Source organism: Phoxinus phoxinus (assembly GCF_949152265.1).
Source record: "Phoxinus phoxinus genome assembly, chromosome: 8".
In the NCBI taxonomy this organism is placed as follows: domain Eukaryota; kingdom Metazoa; phylum Chordata; class Actinopteri; order Cypriniformes; family Leuciscidae; genus Phoxinus; species Phoxinus phoxinus.
The window spans coordinates 6,985,341-7,000,889 of record NC_136883.1 but is presented as its reverse complement, the minus strand read 5'-3'; the positions used below and the strand labels follow the sequence as shown (position 1 = coordinate 7,000,889).

Here is a 15,549-nt window from a genome sequence, read left to right as displayed (position 1 = left end):
GTTTAGTTTCATTGCTACAGATGTTCCTTTTCGTTTTCATTGTCACCATTTGCCTGAGTTCTAGTTATTTAAGTTGTCATGGTTTCTAATTAGTTCTCACCTATGGAAGGTATATTCTGCCATAATTAAATTAATCAATTAAATGATAAAAATGAAAACTAAAACCAGATTAACTTTTTAATTACAGGAAATTGTACGCAAAATATGTGACAAAATTGAGAATGAAATTAAATTATTTCATTTTCATTTTCATTTTCACGGGGACAGCGCATCATCCCTGTCAAATTTAAAAATAAAATGCAATTGGTGATTTCACTTTTCATTTTCACTACAATCTCGAGGCAAGACTGCCAATTTTAAAATGAAAAGGCAAACGTGAAAAGAAACTGCAATTACAGTTTTTTACAAAGCTTTTTATTAACGCTCACGCAATTATACTGACACAATTAAAATTAAAATGTAAAGTTTAGTTGCCATTTTATTTCCTCTTTTATCTCACAGTTTTAGTTTTCATTTTCATTTTCAAAGACAACCTGTATGCAAATTCTATGTTAATGAGTGGGTGGGGCTCAATTACGCTGTTATGTGGAGGAGCGAAAATGGCGGTTATGACCAGTATAGCCAGTAGTATATTCCTGCACAACCGGAGGCTGCAGTTTTAGGACCCCAGTTTTAGGACCGCAGTTTTAGGACCCTAGTTTTTTGTGACAGCGCCACCTACCGAACTGGATGATATAGCGGCGGCTGCTGTTTCAGGACCGCAGTTCTAGGATCCAGGTGGTTTAGTTTGTACATAGTATCAAGATCCACCTTGATCCTAAGTCTCATTAGAAAAAATATATATATTTTAACAAATAAGATTATGGAATAGAATAGCTCCTGCAGCAGGTGGATTAGAGCAAGTAGCATCAAGCTACACGATACAATTTAAAATATTAATATTAAACTTTTACTTAAAGCTCACTTTAAACCACCATCGAGTAAGATAGGATATTTGTACCATATTACGGTCGCGGTTTAAAATGGTTTTAAGTCATAAAAAGATGTTGAAATATGGTATAATAAAGCAATTTATATGCAGCTAATGGCTACACCTTTCTTGGCAATACTGTAAACATTGTTAATTCATATGAAAATACCCAAAATTGCACGAAAATCACACACAAACCACATATACTCGAAATCGTGCATTTATTAGCTTCTTGTTTCAGGTGAAGAGATGTGTCTTAGCTTTGTTATCACGGATAACAGGACCGCGTCATGCAGAAGGGCAGGATTATTGTCACGTTGAACCACGTGATATGATTGACAGCTGTACAGCGAATGAGATTTGCGTACATTACTGACGCAAATCAGGAAGAGGAGACCCAGATCTCTCTGTGTTCGCTGTTTGAGTTTTATCATAAACACTATCGAGTCTTAAATCTTTCTAATGATGCTCAGTTTGTCCAGATAAAATAAGTAAGAGTGTGATGTTTTAACGAGTAATGAATGTTGAACAACAATCTGTTGTGATCAACAATGTGATCTTTTATCTTTGCCGCGAAAGGGGTTAAATTTGTGTTTTTGGTAATCCATTTCTGTAGGTGGCGCTGTCACAATAAACTAGGGTCCTAAAACTGCGGTCCTAAAACTGGGGTCCTGAAACTGCAGCCTCCAGTTGTGCAGGAATACCCTTCTCAGTATAGCAGCAGAATTAAATCAGCTAGCAAACATTTCGGATGATGATGACTTCATTTTGCTTCGAGTTGAATCTATCTTAGATACACTTGGACACTTTGCAGCCGTCACAAACTCCGATGTCGATCATCGAGTTGTAAATAATCTAGATGAGGTTGTGCAGTGCCTTCAGTCAGCAGCAAATTGTCCGGGGAGTGTCGTCGGCCCGGGCCGTCCAAGGTACGACATCCCACTAGAAACGCTAAGGATGTATCTTCTAAACGGGTTTACTGCTCAAGAGATAGCGAACTTATTCGGAGCGAGCGAGAGAACCATCAGACGGAGGATGAAACAGTATCATATGAGGTAAGAGAAAGTTATAGTTGATTTCGGGCAGCTTTCACATGTTGCACGTTAGACGTAAGTTAATGGTAACGTTATATTTTTACAATGGACCCTTTTCACAGACTTGTTTCCACGGTTATTAACATCGAAAAGTCATGTACTTTTTTCTAATTTAATGTAACGTTACATCTCTAACACACCTCGTGTTATATTAACTCAGCATTAAATTACAAAAAAATAGTTAGTTAACACTGCTGCGTGACTGTTTCTAATACAACAACTGATTAAGTAACGTTAACGGTAAACCTTTCTCCCTTCTGACGGCTGCAATATTTTTTTTTTATATTGGAGCATATGGGAACTCAAAAATCATATTTGCTGTAGAAGTTTACCCAACCATGTTGACTTCCGCTTATGCCCCGTAAATGTGGAAAAAGGTCCATAGAAATGTCATTATTTTGCATGCACATTTGAAGAATGATATATGAAAGTAAAAATTTGAATTTACATAGCGAGGTCAGTGATAAAAAAACAGCTAAAACTAGCTAATGATAATAGCTAACCATGATTTGCTTCACGGGTTATTAATTCATGGTCATAAGCTGGTTTCTTGCTGGTCCAGACTGGTTTAAGTGGTTGATCAGCTGGACCAACAGCCAACCAGGGCTGTGTTTCCCAAAAGCATTGTAAGCTAAAAAAGTAAGCCTAAGTAGATCATTTTAAATATATACCTCTTTTTATGAGAATGTATAGCTTTGTTTTTTTTTTATAATCAGGCAAAATCTAAGCCATCCTTCATTTTGAACATCCCCTTTCAATATTTTTTTCCTGCTATGGTTGCAGATGTTCACAGAAGCCTATGTAGTTGCAGTGAGTGACCAATCTTCTATCATTTCATCTAGGGTTTCTGATCTGTATTCAACTATAAGTGATGCAGAACTTGACAGCACCATTGAGGAAATACAGAGAATGTATCCAAACTCGGGGTACAGAATAATTCATGGTCATCTTCAAGCAAGAGGTCTCCATGTTCAAAGTAAACCTAGCACACTAAGCTTAACATTTTTATCATTCACAGTAAAGATAATAGTATGGGTATATGGTGTTGAAAAATAAATGTTCTTTTCAGCTGGCTATACAAAAACGAATGCAACTTTTTGTCATTTAGTATTTGCTGTTGAGGTATGATTGCTGTTGAGATAATATTGCTTTTTTTTTCTATGTTGCGCCCCCACAAGCTTCAAGAGTCCGAGAATCTGTCAGAAGAGTAGATCCTCATGGGACATTGATACGAGCAATGTCAATGCGAACCATAAGGCGACGTCAGTACACTGTGCCTTTTCCCAATGCTATGTGGCATATTGATGGCAATCATAAACTCATCAGGTACTCGCAATACAATGAAAACTGTAAGAATCAGAATTCTAAGTAATGGTGTTTACTTTGTAGTGTTTATGTAATTTGATTTAATAAGGTTATTTTTTTTTTTCCTCATTACCTCATTCACTGTCTCTATAGAAGGGGTGTACGATAACATTTTGTTTCTCATTCTCCATGGAATTTTTAGGGGCACAAAGTTCAGTTTTTGTATCACAAACACACCATATCCATTAGCAGGCACTGAACAACTAAATTACGTATTACTGCAGACTTCATAAACAATACTGTGTATGATACATGACAAAAGAAAGTAGACGCCTTGACTGATACAGACTAATTTTTTTTTTCACCTTTAAAATAGATGAGCTATTATTGTAATGATTATAAGATCGATTTATTAAGATGAAAATATATAGGGAAATATATGAATCAAAGGTTTATTATCACTATTTGAATGTATTTTAACTAATGAACTATTAGGCATCATACAATGTCAAAATTCTTGTAATGCTACTCAAATATATCTTTCCTATAGTCTACATGGAAGACCTACACCCAGTATCATTGATTAATAATGGTTTCTTTTGCTTTTGATGCGACGCACTGCTCATATGCATTAAAAATGTTGTGCTTGTGAGGACTAATTGGGTGTAGGCTTATTCATTGGGTGTTCAATTATGGAGAATGTACATATAATTAATCATATTGAATATTACATGTCCACATATTTCAAATCTGATGTTTTGGGCAATGTGCATTGTTCTAGTAAAGAACCTGCACCTTTTTGATGCTGAACTTGTTTTGCTAATATTCTTGTTTATTCTGTAGATGGAGATTGGTGATTCATGGTGGTATCGATGGTTTCAGCCGACTAATAGTTTATCTTTCTGCGTCTCCAAATAACCGAGCATCCACTGTGCTCAGCAGCTTCATATCTGCTGTTAATCAATATGGTATGCCATCAAGAGTCCGATCTGACAAAGGTGGGGAGAATATTGCAGTTGCTGAGTACATGGTGGCACACAGTGGAGAAAACAGGAATTCTCATATTACAGGAAGGAGTGTACACAACCAGAGGTAAATATTACATGGACTATATTGAATAGGTTAAATTAGTGGCTCTCGGGCGGGGGGGGGGGGCATTGGAAGCAATTGTTTTGACAGGGTGGCGTTCAGGTGGGCGTTCACGAGTTTAAATATAACTAACATTTTTGTTAATTTACTTACTAGGGATGGCGAAAACTAAAAAAGGTAAAACGTTTACATTCTTAGGCATTTACTAATGCCAAAATGTTTTCTTTGTTCACCAAGTAATTTACTGGTCAGTCATTGTTTTACTCACAAGACAGTAAGGAGAAAATGACAATTTGATGGATAATTCGCCTTTGGCTAAGCCACGCCCTAGAATGTAGATTGACCATTCACAGCTCTCCATTGGCTTTAACACAGGCGTGTCATATTTTTGGTCTCGGCAGGCTATTACCGTCGTAGTTTAAACCATAAAAATATGGTTAACCGTTGTGCCTGGGGCATTTGTAACACAGATACGCGTTTCCCAGAGAGGTTGGAGGGGGGTGTCTGTTTTTTCCCCTTCCCAAAACTGAAGTAAAATACTGACAAGTGTCGTCTTTGGATTAAACTGTGTGGACGTCCTCAGTCAGCGAAACCCCTCAAGGATCAACAAGCACACTTTTGTGCTCTAAGATACATTTAGCTTTTAACCTTACTGTGAAGTTTTACTTAAAGGGTCATTTTTTGACTGTGACCGTTATGATTTTGCCTCTATTTGGATGCCTTGTTGTTGCTTGCGTTTCACCCGTATGTCTTGAATATAGAACATAGATTATGAACACAAATTAATCATCACAATCCAAATTAATTGTAATTAGGCCTATATTTATTATATCATTGATGAAAACAAGCTGATACCAAGGTATTTTAGGCGCTGGCCCAAAAAAGGTTGAGAACCACTGAGTTTGTCATAATACACCAAACTAAACATTCCATCATTTTCATCATTTGTTTTGTCTCAAATCTTAACTCTCTCCCCCACAGAATTGAGAGGCTTTGGAGAGATGTGTATGAACATGTTTTAAGCATGTTCTATCACATCTTCTACAACATGGAGACAGAGGGAATACTCAATCCAGATTGTGAGATTGACATTTTTGCTCTTCACTGGAGTTTTTTGTGTCAACTACAGAGGCATCTTGCCTTCTTTAAAGATGCCTGGAACAACCATCGCATCAGAACTGCTGGGAGCCAGTCACCTGTCCAGCTTTGGTTAAGATACAGTGTCAACAATACTGATGACACCATTCAAGTAAGACATCAGATTATGTATATATGTATGTATTAGGGGTGTGCAAAGCAGCCGCTATTTGTATCTGTATTTGTATTTGTTGAGGGGGGAAAAGTATTTGTATTTGTATTCGAGTAAAATTCAAAATAGGCGTAAAAATCGTAATCATAAAAAAAAAATTTGCGTTACACTTCTAATTTACGTTATGTGTAGGCCTAAGTATTCTTTAATTATATCCATTATAATAATTATGGATATGCAATATTGGTTGATGTTTTTCCATAAATCCAGCAATGAAACCAGGAATGTCATTGAAAAGAAAATAACATAACAGCCATTACCTCATCCATGGTTAAACCAACAACTAATAAAATACCATTGTGAACATTATGAAGCCAGCTTACATCTTGCTGTCTGCAAAAGACAGAGTAACTTACGTACCATATGTTTTTTTTCCACTTGACAAGCCAACCAGACATAACATGGGGGTGTGGCAGCATCGACAATTCCATTTTTTTAATTCGAAGTTCGAGATTGTGACTTAATTTTGGCCATCGAAATTGTGACACCCTTATTATGGAGTATATATTGACCCTTAAAGGTGCATAAGCGATTTCTGAGAAACACTGTTGATATTTGAAATCGACATCTATTGCTTATTGCCTATATTATTGTTTTGATGTTCGGTCTGATCCACTTTTTTTCCTACTATTTATACTGCCAGGACTATGTACAAACAAATTTTTTTCAACACACACACACAGAAAAGACATCTAGTAAATATTCACAAAATTGTTTCATTCTCACATACTGCACCTTTAATTCGTAAGCCATTGTATTAGGAAAAATCATAAATGTCTTCATTTGTTGTCTTTTTCTATTATACTTTTAGACTATTATAACTTTTTTTTTTTTCTCCTTCCACCCCCAATATGACTGATTTTCATTAATTAACACAGGTGGATGAAAATTATGGGATCGACTGGGATGGACCTCCAAGTCACGATAATGACGGAGTGCCAATTCCAGAAGTGGCTCTACCTCGACAACTGACCGAAGAGGAATTGAGTAGTCTGCCGAATCCTAATGTTCCCTTTTCAGAAGCCATTGACACATACTACAACACAATCACTAAAATTAACCAATTACTGGACATTTTGTAAATAGCACTGCATTTTACAGCATTTCAAATGTTGGTATAAACTCATCCAGCCAGTTTATTATTAGTTGATTCAAGAAACCAGACAAAACACTGCATTTTATTAAATCCGAATAAAATACTTTTATTTATTTTTTAATCAATTCATATTTTTCTATTCAATTCATTCATCAACATTTCAGACTGTTGAACAAAACAATCAATTCATATGTTTATATTCAATTCATTCATCAACATTTCAGACTGTTGAACAAAACAATCAATTCATATTTTTATATTCAATTCATTCATCAACATTTCAGACTGTTGAACAAAACAGTTAAGTTAAATTAATTTACCATTGTAATAAGACAATAAATAAATGACTTTCTCAAACTAGGGTGCAAAGCTGTATTTTTTTTTAACAGGGGAACCACCAATATTGTGATTGTGTCATTGTTACAGCCAAAAATAAGCAAACCTGCAATTTCAACTGTGACCTTTAGGTAGTGTAACTTATAGCTCTTCAGTACGCAGAACAGTAATTACACCAAACCAAACCCACTCTCTATGGATGATACAGCAGCTTTCAGGTCCCTATGGAAACTCTCATAAGTGCTATATTTCGCTGGGAGTTTGATGGTTTCTCTACAAGTGGATGCAGTTGGCATTGCAACATCAGAGGACACCTCTACATATAGCTTCTGAGGAAGAATTCCCCAACCCACCCAGAATTGAATGAGTTGCATCAGCTCTTCTGGTGTGCCTGTGTAAAAATAGAAATCTTCAATTATATCGGTATTTGATTTTCGGAGAGTGAATTATTACTAGTCTGTTCAATAATACAATATAATATTCAGAAGACTTATAAATATAGTGTACAAATCATATGGAGTACTTTCATGGTGTACATATCCTTTTTGGAGTCACTAAAAATCTGCCCAAAACATTTTTCTTTGAGAATGCAACGTAAAAACATAAAATAAAATAAATCATAGATTGAATACCGTGTTAAAAAATGGGCAGTGGTGTAAGTATTTGAGTAAATGTATTTATTACCACCCAAACTTGTCATAAGGCTACTTTACGCAAATGTGAGTGCATTAGCAGGTAGTTTCTGAATCGCAGGTTTTTCATTATGAGATGAGGACATATGTTGCCTTCACGTGCTATTAGATATTTCCTGCTTCTCACTTCTAAAGTCGTGATTATGAGCTCATTAAAGGATTAGTTCACTTTTAAAATGAAAATTCTGTCATTTTATACTTTACATATACTTTACCAGACAGTTTTTGGTTCCCATTGACTTCCATAGTATATTTTTTTCCTACTATGGAAGTCAATGGGAACCAAAAACTGTCTGGTTACTGACATTCTTCTAAATATCTTCCTTTGTGTTCAGCAGAGGAAAGAAATTCATACAGGTTTGAAACAACTTAAAGGATAATTCCGGTATTTAACACCTTGAGTCTATATTGTAGTTTGTTTTGGATGAACAAGAGTGGTGGACAACAGTGGTGGAGTCAATGTGCATGTCCGAAAATGTCATTAAAACAACCTTTAACATTAGTTTTCAAAACTGTGCAACTCACCTAGTGATTAGTGATGTTAGTTGATGTTCCAGAAACAAAAAGTGTTGCGAAATACAGTTTCTGTCGTGTTTTATTCGTCATTTTGTAAAATCCCATTGAATTCTGTTGAAGGACTGAGTGCTCGAAAATGACGAATAAAACACGACAGAAACTGTATTTCGCAACACTTTGTCTTTTTTTTAACATCACTAATCACTAGGTGAGTTGCACAGTTTTGTAAACGAACATTATTGGCTGTTTTAATGACATTTTCGGACATGCACATTGACTCCAATGTTAAATGGGTCCATGGCCAATTCTTTTATAGTCAAAAACTCGAGAGAGGAACCATTGTCAAAAAAATGTTGTCCACCACTCTTGTTCATCCAAAACAAACTACAATATAGACTCAAGGTGTTAAATACCGGAATTATCCTTTAAGGGTGAGTATATATGTTGACAGAATTTTCACTTTAAAAGTGAACTAATCCTTTAAATTTTAAACACGAGAGGGTATTCATGTCCAATTTTTTAAACTAGGAAACTAGTATTTACTAAATGAGACTTAAGTGTTTGTAGACATTTAAGAGGATGCTGTCTTGACCTTGATTTATAGCAATATTGAGGTGTTCGGTTTTTTTTTTAATAAGCGTGATTGCTCTCCACACAAACTGTTTCTTGTTTTCCACTGCATGTCTCTTAAGCCGGGTGCACACTGCGATTTATTATCGTCCTTTACAGTTGTTGCTTGTCAGATTGTACGTACATGTTCCTCGCTGTAAGCCTTGTCACACTGTAAGATCTCTGTTGTCATTAATGTCAGACTGTACGACAGTCAAGACGCGTTAAAACCGGACACGCCAGAAAACTTGTTCAGAGTTTTACATCATCAATCAATGAGGCGTTCGGTAATGTGAGCTGCATTACACAAGGGGTTGAAATGGTTGCTACAAAGAAATCTTAAATGTTAATTTTGGTCACGGCTTATTTTGAAAGCTAAAGACAATTTGACGGCCGTCTTGAAAGTTGACTATCCAAAGTATAAATGGCCGTCTTAAAGAACTATCCCTTTAAGTACTTTTACTCAAGTGATGTTATAATTTAAGTCATTTTCTCTGTAAGGTATATGTACTTTCACTTAAATGCGGTTTTAAGATACTCTTTACATCTCTGAAAATGGGTTTGTACAAGTTAAGGTTAAAGGTTCACCCAAAAATAAAAATTATGTCATTAATGACTCACCCTCATGTCGTTCCAACCCCGTAAGACCTACTCGTAAGATTCTATTCACGACTCCGCAGTGACGCTGCTGACGTAAGACGCTGTAAACGAAGCTCGGAAACACCAGATAACACGTCAGCAGCGTCTTACGTCAGCAGCGTCACTGTGGAGTCGTGAATGGAATACAATGGTGAATAAAGTCGTAGTTTTTGTTATTTTTGGACAAACAACTAACCCACTGATGTCACATGGACTACTTTGATGATGTCTTTATTACCTTTCTGGACATGGACATTATACCGTACATACATTTTCAATGGAGGGACAGAAAGCTCTGACTAAATCTAAAATATCTTAAAACTGTGTTCTGAAAATGAACGGAGGTCTTACGGGCTTGGGGTGAGTCATTAATGACATAATTTTCATTTTTGGGTGAACTAACCCTTTTAAACATGCTTCATAATTATGTATTAAGAGGTGTTTTCTTTTTACCTACCATTTTCAATGTACTGACGAAAGAAACCAGTTATCTTGAATGTGTCCTCCAGACTATAGCCACCATACTCTTCATCATCACTGTCACATGTTGGCCATATAATTCTGTCGAGGATCATCTAAAAATACAAAGCAAAAAAATACTAGCCTATACATTCCACCTGATCAAAAAACCTGAATTAGGGTTAATGGTGACAAATTAGATTACCTAGCCAAGATTTATACTGTATCAATTCTCTATTTAACCACACAATGCAATGCATGGATGAAACGGTTTATGGTATAAATGCAACAATACCTCTGGCTCAATCATTTGAGCTGACGCTCTTGGAAAAAGAAAATCAGTCAGGGCAGGCCGTTCTTTGATCATGCGCAAGACTCCTGTGTCTTTTAACCCCAGTCTGATTTGTCGTATTTGCTTTTCCCTTCGACCAATGACCTGTATTAATTAATTTGGAATTATTTAATGATGTCAAATATGTAACCTGTAAAAATGGTCACTGAATAAAAGTAAATAAATAATGAATCCCCAAATATTTGGGGAGTCAGAAACACAGACAAGCAGTGTAATATAGAAAGTAAAGCATCACAGTGCTGTATCGCCACTCCAAGGATATAAATAATGTTTTTTGTTTTAAGTATTTTAGTATGTCAAGAGTGAAACATACATTATATAATCAATGGCACTTACTGCATGGTAAAGGATGCTTTGTGCCAACCATTTTCTGTTGTTCTCATTTACTTGTGGGAGATCCCAGTTGATTGCCAAGTTATTTACTTGGTCATGTTCATCTTCTCTCAAATTTCCAGACCCTTGAAGCTATGACAAAAGATATGTATCAGAATTATTTGTTCAAGACACACTTAAAGCATGCAAAAAATAACACATTTTGTCATTATACCATGGTCTGTCTGAATACTCGATTCTGGGTTAGGGTTAGGAAGGTGAGCAATAAGTAAGGAATAATTGACGACAGGCTGTTTAATTATTAGAAAAACCGAGGTGGTCAGAAAGCGGAGTGGCCGTTACACCTCGGGTGTGCATTATTTGTCTAATAATAAATGCATAAAGCCGGGGACACACTTACTGTAAGGCCGGTTATGAATGTAATTTGATACTTATGACTGATCATACACGCGTGTTCAGCGCGTTCAGTCTGTGTTCACAGCGGTGTTTAAAATCTGCTGCATTGACAGTCAGAGAATGTTTCTAGTCGTTAAGTGTGTCCAGCATTAGTCTGCTATCAGCAGCTCAGACCTCCGTTACTAACTCTACAATGACGTTTTGGAATTAGCAACGGAGCATGGGTTTAGATGCGCAAGGAATTAGTCCTACATACAAGAGCGTTTTAATGACAAAAACTTTACAAACGTCTTGAAATATATCATCTGAACAATGTTTCGAGGTGTGGTAACTGTAGTATAAGCGGAATAATTGACTCCAGGCCGTTGAATTATTATAAAAATAATGCTGTATAAATACTCCGCTTCGCATCGTGACCGCATTACCACCTCGGGTGTGCATTATTTTTATAATAATTCAACAGCCTGGAGTCAATTATTCCTTACTTAATGCACGACATGGGGGCAAGCTTTTTCTTTCTAGCTGTAGATTTTCCCTGACTTGAACATGACATTATAGATTATGCTGAATTTAAACTCACAAGTAAAACAATATCAGTCACATCGGTGTCAGGGCAGTCCTCTAGTTCTACCACAGCTATCTCATCCTTCTGTCCAATCAACAGATTGAAAAATGAGTGACTCAAACCGGTGAGTAAGGGTCCACCGTGTAGGAAGGAATGTCCAATCATGCGCCCAATGACACGGAAAAGGTCACTATCCAGTAAGAGCCGAGAAGTGGATGGCACCAAATGGTCTTCTTGTCCATTAAAGAACAATGTTTTACCACAGTTTTCTAGAAAACATGATGATAAAAAAAACAATATATATAGAAATGTCTAGATTATAATACAATTATTATCTAGATGATAATGATAATACAACTATTTTACACAACCTTCTATCTTTATGTCTCTTACATCAAAATTAAATAGGCTAATAAATATTTTAGAAATTACCAAGATTTAGTCCAAATCCGTATTGTACTCTCGACATAACAAAGGAGAGAAAATGGCGTTTTACCCCATCTCCAAAGGCAGAATCACCTGTGTATAAGAGGAGAAATATTACACAACCAACATTTAATATATAAAACAAAGGAAAGGAAAAAGGAAACTTCACACAGAAATGAAAATCCCCTCATAATTACCTCACCCTCATATTATTCAAAACATGTATGACTTTTTCTTCTATGGAATTGACCATTTCTAAAATCTCTTTTTTTGCTCCAAAGAAAAAAAAAATCATACTTATTTCAAATGGCATGAGCGTGAGTAAATGACTGAAGCTGTACTGTACTTTTTTGCTAAATTAAACCTTACCTCCAAGTAAAACAGTCAATGGACGGGCCCAGTTAGTCATTGGATTTTTGTAAAATGTCAGTATTTCTCTCTCTCTCTCTTCAGGACTTTTACGTAGATCCATCTTTGCCACAAGATCTGGCTGATCCTCCACTTCTTGTAGTACAAAACGTCTAAATATGAAAGCTGCATGTTTCAAATCAGGCTCAGTTTTCCAGTCTGCAAAAATGTGCATATGGTTATATCTGTAGTAGTATTCAATTATTTATGCAGAAAAAATAAAAAATGTTAATTTGCAAGTTGCCAGATTTATGTTCATAAAAAGACCTTCAGTATCCTCACTGCTGAATTTCAAATCTCCGCTATCTAGTCTCCTGGTACTCGTCCCTTCAAAAGCCAGATCATGACGCTGCTCTCTGCTGCTATTACTCCTTTCTGAAATCTGCTCATCATGCTCCTGTCTGCTGCTACAGGTCTCTTCTAAAACCTCGTCACTGACTTCAAGGTCAATAATCTCCTGCCTGTCACAGTTTTGACTTTCAATAATCTTCTCTTTTGCTGACCTATTTTGTAGAAGAAAATTTCTGTTATATGACAAAAAAGAGAGCATAAAATGAACTGAGACAACTTGTGTTTCTAAACACAAGAATCAAGAAAACATGTTCAATATAACTTAAATTAGTTTTTCACTTATATATTACTATACATAATGCACACTTTCAGAGCAGGTACTAATATCTGAAATTAGGTCATCATTTACTCACAAGGTACATTTGTCCACGTGGTCCTGGATTTCTGCATGGCTAAATGTTTCATCACAGTAAATGCACTGTACAGGGGGCCCAGATCCACACTTAGTTTCACACGATTCCTTAAAACAAGAAGTGGAAAAACTGTCACCACCATTTAATATACTAATTTACTGCAGGCTTGTGGCCTTTTTGGTTACATACCATCCCAAGGTCTTTCTGAAGAGGCCTTACATACACAATTGCTGCATGTATTCCAATGGTGTCTTGAAGATAATGCGGTGTATACCCTTCTGATGGACAGGGGATGACTTGCAACGTTTTTGTCCTCGTAGCCCCATATGGTCTGAGCAATTCAAACCCCCCACCTTCTTTCAGTTTTGGAAACTCTATAAGTAATGTGGACTTGAATTCTTCAGATGGGCAGTGCTTATCTGCAACATAAATGGTCAATTAAACACAGATCATGAGAAAATTATTTTAAAAATGTTTGGATTATGGGGGGGGGGGGGGGGGGGGGGGGACAACTTGTACCTGGGAAAACTATCTTTTTTTCTCCCAACCCTGAACATTCAAGTTCCATCTTTTCCCACAGCTGTGGCACTTTGCATTCACGTCGTCCACTCAAACAGAAGAATTTATGAGTGTAAGTCTTTTTGTTGCATGGCTTTATTAAACTCTGTCGTCTGCGCATAACAGAGGACGAAGAACTGCTCTGAGGGTATGGTGAAAAAAGTCTTGACACCTCGCCTGTGGAGACATGAAAAGCAGGTTATATATCCCCATTCCACATATAACCCGTTTTAAAATAACAAATTAGCGAGGTCTGGGTTGTTAAGAATTTCACCATAATTACACCTACAATGTAACCCATTGAAATATAAAAATAATGAATAAATGTTGTGTATGTGGGTTGAGGGGCATTTACCGTACAGAGTCAGACACACTCACAGCGGACATTTAATCTAACGTTAGCCAACTGTCTAAAGTAAACTGAATTATACACGCAGACACTCGAAGCAGAAGTTTTCCACAGTTTTTTTTAAAATTCGGTTTTATATAACTTAGCTCCAAATATATATATATATATATATATATATATATATATATATATATATATATATATATATTTATGAAAATTTGCCGAGGTTTGAAACATTTGACTGACAGCTAAGTTAGATACGCCATCTAGCTAACGTTATCGGCATAAGTTAGCCATATAGCGGGTGATATGTCTATAATTGCTGTAGAATTGTGTTACTAAGATTTTAGTACACCCAAGGGGTTGACATCACAAAATAGGCTAATACATGAATGAACCTCATCGATTATGGTCTAGTCTAACATCATAACATGGCCTAACGTTACTTACGCTGAACAGTTTCTCTGGCAACTGAAGATGCCCGCGACTCAGGCTGAGGAACTGCATTGGGCCGAGGGTTTGATGCTTGCTGGACAGTCTGGTTTGTGTTGTTCTCCTCTCGTTCCAATGCTGCGGCAGCTTCCCGCAAAAGCTGACTTACAGATTTCGCCATGACTCGTCTAGATTACAGTATGATCACACAATAACTTCGTCGTATCGAAACATTCACACGGGGCGTCGACGACGTCGCTTGTCTGTAGAACCGTTACTTGAAAAAGCCCCACCCACTCATTAACATAGAATTTGCATACAGGTTGTCTTTGAAAATGAAAACGAAAACTAAAACTGTGAGATAAAAGAGGAAATAAAATGGCAACTAAACTTTACATTTTAATTTTAATTGTGTCAGTATAATTGCGTGAGCGTTAATAAAAAGCTTTGTAAAAAACTGTAATTGCAGTTTCTTTTCACGTTTGCCTTTTCATTTTAAAATTGGCAGTCTTGCCTCGAGATTGTAGTGAAAATGAAAAGTGAAATCACCAATTGCATTTTATTTTTAAATTTGACAGGGATGATGCGCTGTCCCCGTGAAAATGAAAATGAAATAATTTAATTTCATTCTCAATTTTGTCACATATTTTGCGTACAATTTCCTGTAATTAAAAAGTTAATCTGGTTTTAGTTTTCATTTTTATCATTTAATTGATTAATTTAATTATGGCAGAATATACCTTCCATACTCACCTGTTCCCTGTTCTGTAAATTATCTTTCCCTGCCATCTGTTCCTTCTGTTTATTGTCTCATATTAAAAGTTTGCTTGTGTTCTTGTCTTTGTTTATTCAATTCTGCCACACATCATTTTCGGATTAAGCTACAGCTCACCTTTACAAAATGTGAGACCT

The 15,549-nt window shown here is 36.2% G+C and overlaps 2 protein-coding genes across 2 annotated transcripts; one reads left to right on the top strand and one right to left on the bottom strand.

Annotated features, from left to right (window-relative positions):
* Positions 1-1,308: 1,308 nt before the first annotated feature.
* On the top strand, positions 1,309-7,218 carry LOC307002576 (uncharacterized protein). Its single transcript, XM_079620309.1, has 7 exons — positions 1,309-1,461; positions 1,587-2,025; positions 2,907-3,040; positions 3,243-3,390; positions 4,213-4,461; positions 5,440-5,707; positions 6,646-7,218. The coding sequence occupies exons 2-7, from the start codon at positions 1,928-1,930 to the stop codon at positions 6,847-6,849; spliced, it is 1,101 nt and encodes a 366-aa protein (XP_079476435.1). The 5' UTR covers positions 1,309-1,461; positions 1,587-1,927; the 3' UTR covers positions 6,850-7,218.
* Positions 6,944-15,305, bottom strand: LOC307002575 (uncharacterized protein). Its single transcript, XM_079620308.1, has 11 exons — positions 14,656-15,305; positions 13,818-14,033; positions 13,488-13,717; positions 13,299-13,405; positions 12,556-12,707; positions 12,193-12,279; positions 11,776-12,029; positions 10,803-10,931; positions 10,410-10,550; positions 10,113-10,230; positions 6,944-7,590 (listed from the first exon to the last, which is right to left on the bottom strand). The coding sequence occupies exons 1-11, from the start codon at positions 14,816-14,818 to the stop codon at positions 7,370-7,372; spliced, it is 1,818 nt and encodes a 605-aa protein (XP_079476434.1). The 5' UTR covers positions 14,819-15,305; the 3' UTR covers positions 6,944-7,369.
* Positions 15,306-15,549: the final 244 nt, after the last annotated feature.